This window comes from Dunckerocampus dactyliophorus, chromosome 13, assembly GCF_027744805.1.
Source record: "Dunckerocampus dactyliophorus isolate RoL2022-P2 chromosome 13, RoL_Ddac_1.1, whole genome shotgun sequence".
Taxonomy (NCBI): Eukaryota; Metazoa; Chordata; class Actinopteri; order Syngnathiformes; family Syngnathidae; genus Dunckerocampus; species Dunckerocampus dactyliophorus.
This window is the reverse complement of record NC_072831.1, coordinates 13,571,965-13,586,557: the sequence shown is the minus strand read 5'-3', so window position 1 is coordinate 13,586,557 and position 14,593 is coordinate 13,571,965. Positions and strand designations below refer to the sequence as shown.

Genomic DNA, 14,593 nt, shown 5'->3' with positions numbered 1-14,593 from the left:
CCAACCGCAGGGAAATAATGACTTGAGAGGAAACTGAAACTCATGTGTTTTAATTGGAAATGCAAAAACAACACCTTCTCAGTCTATTATTTACTTTTATGAACAATTTATTGCAAACACAGTAAGAGACACATTTTCAACCTCCAAATCATAACATAAACACATGTTGTTATAATTTTATTTTAAGTTTTCAATTGAATTGGCATGGGCTTGCTACAAGTGGGTGAATAAACAGGTTCACTTGATGAGATTAATTAAAATTAATTATTTAAAAGATGAATTAGGAGACTGTAGGCGCTGAAACCATGATAACAAAAAAAATATTTTCCTCCCATCACAAATTGGTTTATAAAATACAGCTTATTGCCCGCGTATGTCCTTTTATATGTTCCTCTAACTTCCACACAAGCTGTGAGCGCACATAAAGAGAGGATCCACGGAGGCCACCTTTGCGGCAATGAAAGCATGTATACAGTGGAGGACTGCGGTTAGATTAACAAACTCAAGTTCCTGTAAACAAGTCAAGGACAAAAGCACCTATCAGTTATTAAACAAAATGATTTGTACTCCAAACTTAAGCTAGAATAGTCCCGCACAATGGCTACAGATGATCGGAACTAAATGTTAGGATCCATGCACATGTATGAAAATAATGTTAATACCTTCATGTCTATTTGCTTGCTTTCAGCATTCTTGAAAAGAAGTTTTACCCTGGTTTTGCCATCATCAGAGGAGCCTTTAAGTTGAGAGAATTTATATCGCCACAGTTGTATCTACAAGAGAAACACACAATACAGTAAATACAACCCAGCACATACCAACCCTTTATTCATAAAATCACAATTAGGGATGTCCCGATCCACATTTTTTGGCTTTCGGTCCGATCCTATATTTTTATAGTCTTGCCGATCCGATCCGGTACCGATCCCTTTTTTTTTGTTGTTACAAACATGAATTTGTGGAATGAAATATGGTTATGAAAATAGCTCTTTAGATCATTAAAAATAATACAACCAAAGTATTGCTGAATTTACTTTATTACACAGCATGACCCACAATTTTGGTTTTAGTAACAAACCTCTGTCAGTCAGGACCCTAATCCAATAAAAGGAATAAAATAAAACTCCAATAAAAGTCCATCCAATGGAAAAAATGAGCATGCAAAATACTTGTAGGTTTGGACTAATCATTTGACAAGGTTATAGAATTTTTTTTCCTGTTTTTCCGTTTTAATTTTTTATAATTTTTTAGAATTGTGATTAAGTAAGATGGAGTCACAGATGTAATTCCAATCACGTTAATGACAAAATTTAATGACACCCTTGTTCTGTTTACACAATTAGACAAATGTGACAAAGAGCGCTCTTATTTTGAAGGCCGGAAATGTGTCGTGTGTGTTGCGAATGGCAATTGACGGTTGATACGAGCTGGGTGCAAGAATAAACGTGCCTCTCGTCTTTGTTCACTCAGAACCTGCACGTCGTCAGTGGGCATTGTAAAATGGTCCTTTCATTAAAGCAGTAAAACACAACACAGTGAAAATATACTCATCCACCCTGCGTCACGCGCACGCACACACACACTCACCCACACACACACGCGCACGCACACACACAGCTGCAGATAACCCCGCTAGCTTCCATTCACGCTCCGTAACAGAAGAGTTTCCAAGGTTTCGTGTCATGGCAGAAGCCGATATTATCCGATCTTCAAAATACAGCGGCTCGGCAGCTGATCCAGATCCTAAAGATCGGATCGGGATATCCCTAATCACAATTACTAAAATTTGCTGATCTGGTAGACCTTCAAACAGCTAAAATGACGCATAAAGCAAACAATCACCTGCTACCCAAAAACGGTATACAATTCTTCTCAACAAGAGAGGAGAAATATGACCTTAGGGAAACTTTAAACATTTCTATGCGCACACAACACTAAAAACCTTCAGCATATCAGTATGTGGAATCAAATGATGGAGGGGACTGAGCAAAGAAGTCAAACAATGCATTAAAATGAGCCATTTCAAGAAACACTAAAGGCAGTGGATGTTTACAAAGTACGAGGAAGAAGAGTCCTGAACCACTTTGTACATAAAATGCAATGTCTAACCACTCTTGCACTTACTACTTATTTTGCATTTCTTAGGACTAATGAAGTATTACATTGTTTGTACTCACTCATCAACGAACTATGTTTCTGCCAACTATTAACTTTTCATCACTAATTATGACATATTTACTAGGGCTGTCAAATGATTAAACATTTTATTCAGTTTAATCACAGTTTTTAAACAAGTTAATCTTGATTAATCACCATTTGGCAAAGTCTAAACGGGCAGTTTTGTGCCGTTGAAGGAGACGAGGTCTTTGAATTAGTTTTTTGTTTTTAAACCCTTTTCCCGCAGATGCCGTCTGATGGTTATTGTGCTGCAGTCGGCACCAGTAAGGGTCTTAATTTGGGTGGAAGACGCCATGTGTCTTGATGGACAGCCAATCGGATCCTCCGGCTCAGCGCAGGTGTGATTTTTTTGGGTCTCCCACTTGACTTTGTTTAGAATGACTGTCTTACTGCGCCCAACCTCAGCAGCAATGGCACGCTGCGAGAGGCCTTGCTTACGCAGCTCGACAATCCGACCACGTTCAAAAAGAGAAAGCGTCTTAGCTTTAGCCATCAGGAGGGCATGACAGTGTGAATGCCTGACAGAAAATGAACATTTTGAGCAGATTTTGGCTTTTATAGCCTGCGGTCTTAAACATTTGATCAGCTGATAAACAACCTATTTCAGTTTAATTGTTGTTTTCAGTAAATTACTTTTTCAAAATGTTTTTTGTCTCACTCCTCCTTTTTGTTTTTGCATGTTGTAGCTCTACTTAAAACCTCATTAAGATCCAAATGTGCAAAATGCAAATTCTAGCAATTTTTCAACTGGTCTTAAGATTTTGATCAGGTCTGTATAGATCATATGAGACATTACAGTCTAGTATGATGTGAGCTGATTGTACTGTAGTAGTATTAGTAGTAGTAGTTGTAGTAGTAGTAGTAATAGTAGTGGTGGTGGTAGTAGTACTAATTATTTGATTTAATTTATTGTAAATTTAATTTTTATTTTTATCAAAGTGGTATCACCAAGCACTGACTTTCATTCAGTAAAGATATTATTTTCTTGTTACATTGTTTTTGTGATTTATTTAGTAATACATTTTATTTAAGGTTAATTATATTAATTCTATTATATTTTGTACCTTTTAGGGATTAAAAGAAGATATGTTTTATTTTTCCTTTTGTATTATATTTTATTCCTATTCTGGTGCCTTTTTTCATTGAAAAAAGGAGTGTGTGCTGAGGTTGAGGCTAGGCTAAGGTGTTGATACAATTTGTGCACTGCAGAAAAATAACTTTCTAGTTGATTTGTTATATTTAATAGTTTTTATGCTTATTTACACTTATTCTATTTTGCACCTATTTTGTACCCCAGGCTGTCATACCAGGCAGAACCCAGGCCCAAGGTCTACAGGAAAGCCACAGAGGCACAGCACAGAACACAAGACTCCACATTTGACATCTTCACACATTTGCAAAACAATGCTTGTGTTAGAATAGAAAAACACAAACTAGAAGCCAGAATATATCCATACTTACATTTGAGGATCTATCCGAGCAAGTGAAGCCTGAATCAAAGTCTATGGTGAAGCACAGTGTGGTCCCATGGTTGCTGCACATGTAGCTTTTAGTCTGATGAGACAAAGCAAATAAAAATTATTAATATAAAAATATAAATAAATGACAATTTTGATGTTAAATTGTACAGCGGTGGCCGAAGGGTTGGCATATTGGCCACACCGTCAAGACTTGGGCATCTCTCTCTGGAGTTTGCATGTTCTCCCCGTGCATGTCGGTAGAGTGCATGTTAGCTTAATTGGCGACTCTAAATTGAAATGTGCGTGTGAATTGTTGTGTGTCATATGTGCTCTGCGATTGACTGGCGACCATTCCAGGGTGTAACCCGCTTCTCGCCGTAAATCAGCTGGGATAGGCTCCAGCACACCCCCGCGACCCTAATGAGGATAAGCGGCATAGAATATGATGGATGGAATTGTACAACATGCAAAAAGCACGATAAAAGAAGATACTTCAACTCTCAGAGTGATTATTGGTCGCAGCAGTTAGGAATGTATCACAATCAGTTCAGTATATTAGATGGAAGATCTGAATAGGACCCAAAAAATGAGTGGAAGCTAGCCTAAATTTTAACAATTTGGAAAAACATCAAAAGTTGTCCAAAAATTTGGAAAAATGGAAAAATTTTCTTTGTGATGCGAGAAAAACAATAATGGAACGCACCGCGATGAAGCGTAGTGGACCGACCGGTTACATGTAGTTGTAATCATGTGATTACGTATATTGGGCCTCATTCACGAACATCTTAAAAGTTTTCTTAAGAAGTGTACTTAAGAAGGCGCGGGTTGGAAACTGTGCCACATTCACGACACGTTCTTAAGTAGGGATAATCGTTCGCACCGGTGTTCTTAGGTTGATGAATGCCAACTGCGATGCCCGTGCATGTAAGGCCTAATTTGCATAGGTCACCGCCTATTATTTCCCATACAAGGTAAAAAAATGTGCCGTGAGCAACAGGCAGCTGGAGGCAGAGATGAGGGCAAGACTGAGAAGCAGCTGGACAACAAACGAAAGAAAAAGTTCAATTCTACTGAAATAGAGGTGCTTTTACAAGGAGTGAGCGAACACAAGACCACCTTATTTTCACGTGTATCCACCGGTCATCAGGCCATCCAAAAAGAGTCGGCATGGAGCACCATTGCAGGCAACATAAATGCCGTTTCCACGGAGAAACGCACCACCGCAGAGGTTAAAAAGAAGTGGTTTGACTTAAAATAGACTCAAAAAAAAGATTGGACTGCACCGGAGGGATCTGGAGGAAACGGGAGGTGGGCCATCAATCAGAAACCAAACCATTTCGGAAACTCTAGAAAATATTTACACAATCATGATGGAAAAATAAAGTCAAAATACATAGTTTGTGTGTGACAATGTATTTTTTCTGTGGTTACATTTGATTAGACGCTGCCTAATTAATACAGCAGCCCCGTGCTCTGGCTCAAGACGTGGCTGGGGGCGCATGTCGTTATCTGGGGGTGCTCCGTGCGCAATAGGCACACCACGTTTCATTGCGATGTTATTCTGATGATCCTGCACACCTGCAAGAACAGAGAGGGAAGCCTGAAGCCTGAAGCGGGACATCAAATATTCGTGGCTTTCAGCAAATAAATCTGATGGTCCCTTTACATTCTCTCTCTGCGCAGCGCACGTCCAGCCAGCTACATTTTTTTGATGAATTGGGATTTGAATATATATTTATCGATGGAGTATATTTTAGTTGTTTTGATGATAAACAATTGTTGGGATATTTTATTTGCACTACATTTTTGGGATCAGGTTGCAAAATCCATCATGAGGGCGATTGCGCATTGAAAGTGCAAGCTTTGCTTGTGCGTAAGAGTCCTCCTGAGCGTTCGTAGAATTTGTTCTTACATCTAAGAACTGTGAGTTAAGAACACGTTTCGTGAATGCCAAAAATCTTCGTAAGAAGGCTTTAAGAACACATTTGTGCGTAAGAACGTTTCGTGAATGAGGCCCATTGACGCTAGACTGTGCTGGTGAAAGTAGTTTAATAGACAGACAAATACAGTTTATCATAGATAGCTATCACATAAATAATAATATATGATTTAAATATAGTCAAAAATGATTGTGAATACTTGGGAGACAGTATCGGCAGATACACAGCATTGTAGTGACGGTATCGGCAGTGAAAAAGTGGCATTGGGCCATTCCTAGTATGTACACACTGGACAGTCTTTGCAGTGTGTTTATATGTGACGGGGTTGCTTCAGTAAAACCAAAATATGCAACAATTCTGATGGTGATATGTGATCAAGTGCAATGTGAAAGTTACACGGACCAAAAACATTACCAGCGTACAACACAGGGATATCAAGACATAACATGGGCCGAAATGCTGTCCCTTCTGGCAGTGTGTGTACCGTGAAAGTGAGAATATGAGTTAACATTGTGCCGTAGCACCACATAAACAAATATCCAGCGTGTATGTAAACACAAGTAAACACAATAACTTTTAAAATCTTAATAGATTTCCAACATTTTCTGCTCCATTACTACTACCACTAATGTTTTCTTCCATGTGACATTCACGGCACATGCATTTTTAGTGTTTGATTCAACACAACAGCATTCTTCATCATAAATATTCAACATGTTTAACATAAACGACTGTCGGACCACAACCATTTCCCAAACAGATCAGGAAGAAAAGCATCCCTTGTAACACCTCACAACACAAGATCATCAGTCAGGATAGTATTTAAGAGCCATCCCATAATTGGCTTCTTGCAAAGCACATGCACCACCAACCCACAAGGTTTTAGGGAAAACGGTGGTGTAGTTTTTGCATAATCGTGCTAAGACAAAAAAAACACCAACTAACAGGGGTAAATACTCAACAAAACTATAAAAACAACACTTGTTTTTGCTTTTAATTTTTCATCAGCTCAACTCAAAAGACTTCAAACTTTTTCTTTGTGCACTCCTGGTCAAAATATTAAGAGCAGCTGAGGATTTACATTTTGCGCTGTTGGATCTTAACGGGGTTCTAAGTCGAGCTTCAAAATACAAAAAGAAGAAATGGGAGTGAGACAAAAATGTGTTTTGCGTAAGAATTCATTGCAAACAAGCATCAAAGTGAAATAGGCTGATCAAAAGTTTAACACCACAAGCTTTAAAAGCCAAAATCCGACAAAAATGTGGATTCAATCTCATTTTCTGTCAGGTATTCACACCGTCATGATCCATTGATGGCAAAGGCAAAAAAGCTTTCTCTCTTTGAACGCAGTCGGATTGTTGAGCTGCATAAGCGAGGCCTGTCGCAGCACGCCATTGCTGCTGAGGTTGGACGCAGTAAGACATCATTTCAAACTTCTTCAAAGATCCTGAAAGTTATGGAAATGTCAAATAGTAGACCCAAAAAATTGTTACCGACCCTGAGCCAGGGCATCCCAATGGAGAACAACCACTTGGCCACCGTGCGGCCATAAAATGCTCCCAGGCGAGCTCAGGGAGGACAGAAACCTCCAGTGGGGTCGAAGGGTAAAAGCTCACTTGATCTTGATAAACAAACAAATAAACAGCAATTAATGGCAAATGCATTGCAATGCAATGCAAACACAACACTTCAATTTGCAATGAATGAATGAACAGGTTGAATTAAATTAGGTCTGTGATTAATTCTACCTGATAAAACATGACTTGAACTTCAATTTGATAACTCATTCACTTCTCTACTCCAAGTATTAAAGAAGTTAGAGCAAATTTCATAGGGGGAAATAGTAACTTTGGTTCCCATTGCTTGAAAATTGAGTCAAGACAAAAGCTGTGATCGACCCACGGACCTTGGCAAGTACAACCGTACTACAAAATATATAACAACATTTATTAACATCAACATTTGTTTTAAAAGTCATTTTTTTGATCATCAAAAAGTCCACGTAGGCCTCACTACACACGCCACACGACAAATTGCATGTACACAGTAAATCCGGGGCAAAATGAACATATTTAGCACCATCGGATTTTAACGAAATTTCACCTGCATATAGATCGTAAAGTGAATTTATATCCTACATACCTCTTATCTTGTCCTGAAGCTCCGATCCATGAGTTTAAAAGGCTTAAAGTTGGGCTTAACTTTCGATGTGAAAAGTATAAATCTAGTATAAAGCGTGGCGATGAAATCACAGGCAGACTGAATCGAGTGTAGCATCCGAGGGGTAGGCTGTCTAGAATCAGTCTTTACAGGACAAAAACTCACAAACTTATGCTCTTTAGAGGGGACGTGTCGCCTCAAACTAACCACACTGTAACCCTTGGTAACCACAACATTTACATGCCATCATCCGTGCGCCCCACTCAACAGGCATGAATAATCAACATTCAACTTAGATACCATTTGCTAACACTCTGCACAGTAAATATAGAAGAAAAAAAGACATTGTGCAAATATTTGGGAAGGAGATGAGTGTGCTGGTATTTTGTGGTTGCAGTGAGCCCTTTTTTGCAATGCACATCCTTTCAAACCTGGGCTTCAAACTTCATATTGCTACTCCTAACTCTCACTAAATGTTAAGCAGCGATCTGTGCTTTGTTTTTATTGCTGCCACAGTAGAAAAGGTCATCTCACAGAGATAGGATGTTGCAAAAAGGTAGTAGAACGTTCACAGCTTTCTGTCCAATGATCGGATACTCCCTTTGCACACCAAGCCAGAACTAAGTGTCTGTGACGTAAACCTCAACCCCAGGGTGGAGTCAGAAGACACGTCAACCAGCTGGTCCTCCTCTGCCGAGAGCTGTCACGCTGTATGGATCCCTCTGCCTGTCATACTGGGAGCTGTCACCACAAAAGTATAAGAATCCATTTATTGATTAGATCTGCTGCTTCAGCCATGGAATCACTGTAGTCACATCACAGTCACAAATCCAGCAAACCATGGTGAAGTCGCTTGCCCCACATTTCCAGCTTTCGAGGGAAGGTGCTAATTTCGTCTGTGAGATCTGGAAGGTGCATACTTCGGCCTTGAAGCTGTGGATGTAGTTCATTGAGCTTTCCAAATACACAGGTGAGGTAGGCCGATTTCAGCAGAAATTATTGTAGAGCACGTATTCGCACTTTCGTTTATGCGCTCCTGCTCCAAAAACATCCTTACTTCATGTTTGAGCTCATACACTCGTGACAAAGCTTTGCCTCACGACAGCCACCGTGCTTCAGCGTTACGATCTGCACCCGTGTCCTCACAGAAAGTAGCAAAAAGTTGTGCTTTCAGTGGCCTTGTTTTAGGGAAGATGATAACAATGATGATGCTGGTTGAAGCCTCATTTAACTCAGGGCTGAGCTGTCGTGATGCAAGAGCTTCCCTGTGTATATGACACAGAGGGTCCACTTCACATTTGGTGAGGCCCGCCATCGCTGCAAACACAGACACAGTTCTCCCTCTTCAATCTGTGCTCATTTAGGTAACAATCCAGGAGCTTGAAGAGCTCATCAACTGTTGCTCTTGTTCATACATTTTTACGAAATAGCACACAGTGACCCTGACATGTCAAAACGGACACACGTAATAAACGGTCCCTGTTGCTGTCAGCGGCCTTGTCCATTTGTAAGGCAAACCGCTTGTCTGTGAGTGTTCTTGCAGGTCGTCTGAAATGTCAAACAGACGCCTCCCTTCTTAAAATCTTCTTTATATTCAAATGCAATGTTGACAAGTATGCTGTTTGGGAGCCTAAAGAGCCGGCTCGTTCTAAGGAGCCAAGCCAAAAGAACCAGCTCCCTAAAATGAGCCAAAATTCCTATCAGTACTCTGTATACCGGTGCACAGACATACAGTATATACGTAGACGCCGCATTAAGCAGTGAATGCATTCGTCACCGCCATATTGGATGTGGGAAGAGCGAACTGAGAACAGGCAAGAGAACAGGTGTTGTCTCATTCATGAGTTGCATGGAATTGTGCCAACCAGTTCACGATCCAAACCAGATCTCATGGGATCACCTTACGCTTAAGACTGAAAAAATACTTTTGATTGTGTTTAGCCATTATAACATTATTTGAAACAGAATTTGCTGACTTTGTGGCTAATATTAGAAGTCCTCCGCATAATACTGTAGGTTCCTGTGGTAAACTAGCTTTCTAACTACAAAGCACTTTATGACCTTTGGTCCATTTCTTTGCATTAGTTTAGGATGCAGATCTGCCACAACAAATATGGCAGACACGCTGACGTATTGTAGCAACAAGCCAAAATGCTCAATGATGCACCTGTCTATATACACTCTTGATTAAAATTTTAAGACCAGCTGAAAAATTTCAAAAATGTACTTGTTGCACTGTTGGATTTTAAGGAGTTTCTAAGCAGCGCTTCAAAATGCAAAAAGAAGAAATTGTAGCGAGCAAAAAAAAAAACATTGAGAAAGCAATTTGTTGCAATCAACCATTAAAGTGAAATAGGCTGTTTATCAGCTGATCAAAACTTTAAGAATACAACCTTTAAAAAAACTAAATCTTGGCAAAAATGTGGCTTCAATGTCATTTTCTGTCAGGTATTCACACCATCATGATCCATTGATGGTAAAGGCAAAAGAGCTTTCTCTCTTTGAACGCTGTCGTATTGTTGAGCTGCATAAGCAAGGCCTCTCACAGCGCGCCATTGGTGCTGAGGTTGGACGTAGTAAGACAGTCTTCAAACTTCTTCAAAGATTCTGAAGGTCATGGAGCAAAATGAGTGTATTCACACTGTCAAAATTAGGGTTGGACATCATTTTAATTTGAACAATTTGGATGCTTTCAAGCAGCAGGGTTATTTGTCCGGTTTAAATGAGGGCACAAACCAGACTTCTTTTTGGATGAAATGTCTGAATTTGTCCATTATTTTTTTAGAAGCATAAGCAAGGCCTTTCAACACCTTTCCATGGCTGCTGAGGTTGAACGCAGTAAGACTTTAAACTTTTTAAATGTTCCTGAGGGTTATTGAAAAAAAAAAAAGTCAAGTGATAGACCCAAAAACCCTCACCGGCCCTCAGCCGGAAGATCCGTCAATACACGGGACGATCCGGGAAGGTTGTTACTGGTGCCGAGTACAGTCCGATAACCATAAGACAGTATCTGCCGAGTACAGTCCGATAACCATAAGACAGTATCTGCGAGCGAATGGTTTTAAGCACAAAAAAACGTCTTCAAAGGTGACGCCTCCTTTAACGGCACGAAATTGCCTGTTTGGAATTTGCACAAGAGCACCAAACAAGGGACAACAAAGTTTCAGGGAAGTTTACAAAAAATGGACACCACCAGTAGGCCATCTTTACCACAACATTCCTACTAGCCTCCTGTAAACACTGGCACCATTCCCAAACAAATCTTTGAGGTGGTTAACAAGAATGGCGTAGCTACTCATTACCGAGTCCTTTTTTCAAAATTATATCTTTACTTTAGGGGGGTTTTGTTTTGTTTTTTAGCTGTGGTCTTAAACTTTTGATCAGCTGATCAAAAGCCTATTTAGATAATGGTTGTTTACAATAAACTACTTCTTCAAAATGTTTTTGTCTCTTCATTTTGAACCTCCTGAAGACCCAACAGTGCAAAATGTAAATTCTTGCAATTTTACCACTGGTCTTAAAGGGGACCTATTATACTAATTTTCAGGCCTTTGTATTGAGTTCTGGACTCCTATGGAGCAGCTACACACGATAACCCGTGCAGAAAGCTTTCTAGATCTTCCAGACTCTGCACCTCTTCCTGCAGTGTTTCTTGCCTTCCGCCCAAACGGTCTATGTAATTTACTCCATCCCAGGCCCTCCTGCAGATACGCCTCTCACCGAGCCCACTCCGCTGTGATTGGTCACACTCCCAAGCACTCCCTGAGGACTTCCGGACAGCTGCCGAATCCCTTTTGTCCGATTACTTACACAAAATAAACACAGTTAGGACACTGATAAATTGTTACTTACAGCTTGCTCTTCTGACTCTTCAACACAACCAAGTAACACTGGTTGTGTTGAAGGTGTCGGACTTTAGCAACAGTTTGGCGGATAGTCCAGCTTCATATTGGCCCATGTTCACAAAACAGTCCTGTGTGAAGTGCCGTTGACAGATGAGCAGATTTTTATGGCTCTTTCTAGCCAGGAATCAGCAACTCCAACCACTTCTGCCTGATGCTTGCCTCTTTAGGCACACCCGGACAAACATTTCCTGGGAGCCATTGCTCGATGTGCTAAAACCGTGAACAGAGCGAAGCAGAGTGGGGGTGCTGGGCATGCCTGTATAGGGAAGTCCGGGTTGCATTGACGTCAATGGAACTCGGTGTTAAAAAAAACTCTTGCAGAGCCGTCCAAAACTGCTTTCAGGGCTCACTTCCAAATGCGTAAACCTCATTCTCTGATGTGTTGGCATCGTTAAACACAAGAATACAACATTGTAACTACATTTATAGGTCAGCTTTGATCAAGCGTATATATCCATGCACTGGTGCGCCTGTGTACTTCTTCTACTTGGTTGAACAGGCAGCCTGTGTGAGCACTGCTGCCACCGAGCTGGAGGCTTGTGTATTGTTCAAGCATGAACAAAGACACTAATACTGAAAGTCCCCCCTTTCTCACACGCCCCCCGGCCCACTATTTGAAAAGTACCGCTTTAAGCACAAACGGGTCTGAGTTCATATGGGTTAATGTCCCGACTAAAGCAAATTCAGCAAATTCATTAGCAGCTTCACAGCAAATCCCAAATGACATACAACACACACATATATACAGTATATGCACACTTTTATAACATTTTTCAAGTTTCTTTGAGTGGGATAAAATAAGGCAGAATAATATGAGGAACAACAGAAGACGAAATCCCTTTAGAAGTCTTAAATATTCTATTTTTCTTCACAGCACTCAACACAAGCATATTCACAAATCTTTTGAAGGCACTGAAGGCTTTATCTCAAAATAGTCTCTGTACCACAGAAGTTCATTCCAGTGTTATATCATCCACTCATTTGAAATACCGAGAAAATACTCATCTTGTGTTTTTGTGACAGTTCCCTAGTAATTTTTGTGTGCACTGAAAATGACACGGGACACGACACAACACAGGTCCCATTTCTAAAAGAGCTTTCAGCTGTGAAAGGGATAAGAAAGGCATAGCAGCCCCTGGGTTCTTGCTGCCACCCCAAATTAAACTCATGTATGCCTGGTGACTACACTTCACTAATTGGGAGGGATTTTTTTCTGTGGGTATTAGCAACACAAACCTTTTTTTTTCTGTAAATCTCCTCAGCAAAGACTAACAGAAGTACAGCCATGTTGTAAAAATGTCTGCGTGTGTATGTTTGTGTGTGTACTTTCCAAGTGATTTAAGTAAAGCTGCTAAACACAACATGCACTGGGCTTTTAAGAGTTGCCTAATATGCTGAAATGCACCATTTCACTAATCTACTGGTATCATGACCATGCCGGATTGACAGAGCCTGACTGTTAAGAGCCCTGCCCCTCAACGGCACCCTCCACTGCTCCATGAAGGTCAGATTCATTTTGTTTCATTTTATTTTCTGTATCGTGTAGGATCATTTTTTGTTGGCCCTTGACAGATTGTAAAAATAAAATAAAGTCATTATTTGTGCAGCACATTATGAGATAGTATACTAATTTACTTGGTTATCTATAACCCAAAGCTAAGATGTCAATGTTTTGACCTACAATGGATTGGTTTTAGCATCTTTAATGCACAAATACATTTAATGCATCAAAGTGGCCCCGTACATCCTTTATTTTTCTGTATGCAGCTCTAGATGAAAAACATTTGGACATCCCTGGCTTAAGTCATTGCATTGTAAATCAACAGGCATTCATTTCAATACTGTGCACATAAAAAAGGCGTTTGTGTTAATGTCACTTAATCTACTGCCTGGCGCTAAAAGCTATGATAATGGTAATGGTTTGATTTATTTCGAACACGCATACAAGGTTACATTAGTGTACATCACATACTTACTGTGTACTTACAATTCAACATGTCTGAAAAGAAGCAAGGCTTTTTCAATCCTACACCTTCTCAGTTTTACATCAATCATTAATACATTTATTCACTTCTTATATTCAACATGTCCCATTTACTGAATCAACAAAATGATGAGGATGTTTCAAGGAAAACTGCACTTTTTGGGGGAATTTTGCCCATCATCCACAATCCTTATGAGAGACATGACCACACGTCTTTTCCTTTTCTGTGCGTTCTAAAGAGAGAAAAACAGCTAGTATGAGGGAGTTAACAATGCACGTATTGGAAACCAACAATTCTGCCTGTAAAGTCCTCTTAAAAAAATTCCACAGGGACATTGTTATTGTAGGAGCTAACAACGAAGAACTACTTTTCTAGCGTAGTGACACAGTGCCTCACTCACAGCACCTCAGGCCATTAACGAGAGGTAACGTAAGCTACTGGAGTTGCTGCATCACCTGTGAGTTTGAACTGAATTGAATTGAAAGATACAGCTATCCCATCAGTCAGCATCCCGGTGAGAGCAGACGTAAGTGACTGTTTCATGATGGTTTTACTTTGCCAATGAAAGGTTTAGCACTGGTGCTACATGCTAATGCTATGAGAATGGCTTAGTGTTTCACCATAGCTGGATATGCCTAGCACCCAGAGACGTTATTCACTGCCTGGGCGGGGTGTAAAAGTAAAAAGTAGTCGTTGGCAGCGGCTCTCACAAAGTCAGCCATGATTAATGGCTCTCTGTGTGCTGGACAGAAGTAGCGTGTGTTGCTATGGGCTATGTGAAATCATTGCACCCAGGAAGGAAGTTCCGGTAATACTTAAAATGACCAAAATACTGTAAGTATTGCATGTTATCATGAATGTGCCTGTTACCACATGGTCACAGCATGTATATAAAACCATAAAACGTTGTTGCAGAGTTTTTAGAGGTGTTTTAAAGAGGGCTATATAGGTGGAATAGGTGAATT

General features: G+C 40.1%; 1 protein-coding gene across 8 annotated transcripts in view; it reads right to left on the bottom strand.

The window, feature by feature from the left end:
- Positions 1 to 365: 365 nt before the first annotated feature.
- The window catches only part of sntg2 (syntrophin, gamma 2), a 55,608-nt gene continuing 41,380 nt past the window's right edge, over positions 366 to 14,593 (bottom strand). For 6 of the 8 annotated variants that reach the window (XM_054796239.1, XM_054796241.1, XM_054796240.1 and 3 more), the window contains 3 exons: positions 3,640 to 3,732; positions 663 to 773; positions 366 to 510 (listed from right to left, as the gene is read on the bottom strand). In XM_054796239.1, the coding sequence (XP_054652214.1) occupies positions 394 to 510; positions 663 to 773; positions 3,640 to 3,732 (321 nt within the window). In that variant the 3' untranslated portion in view covers positions 366 to 393. Of the gene's footprint in view, positions 511 to 662; positions 774 to 3,639; positions 3,733 to 7,109; positions 8,480 to 13,210; positions 13,861 to 14,593 lie in introns of those variants that run through there. The other 2 variants (XM_054796243.1, XM_054796242.1) reach the window with 2 other exon arrangements.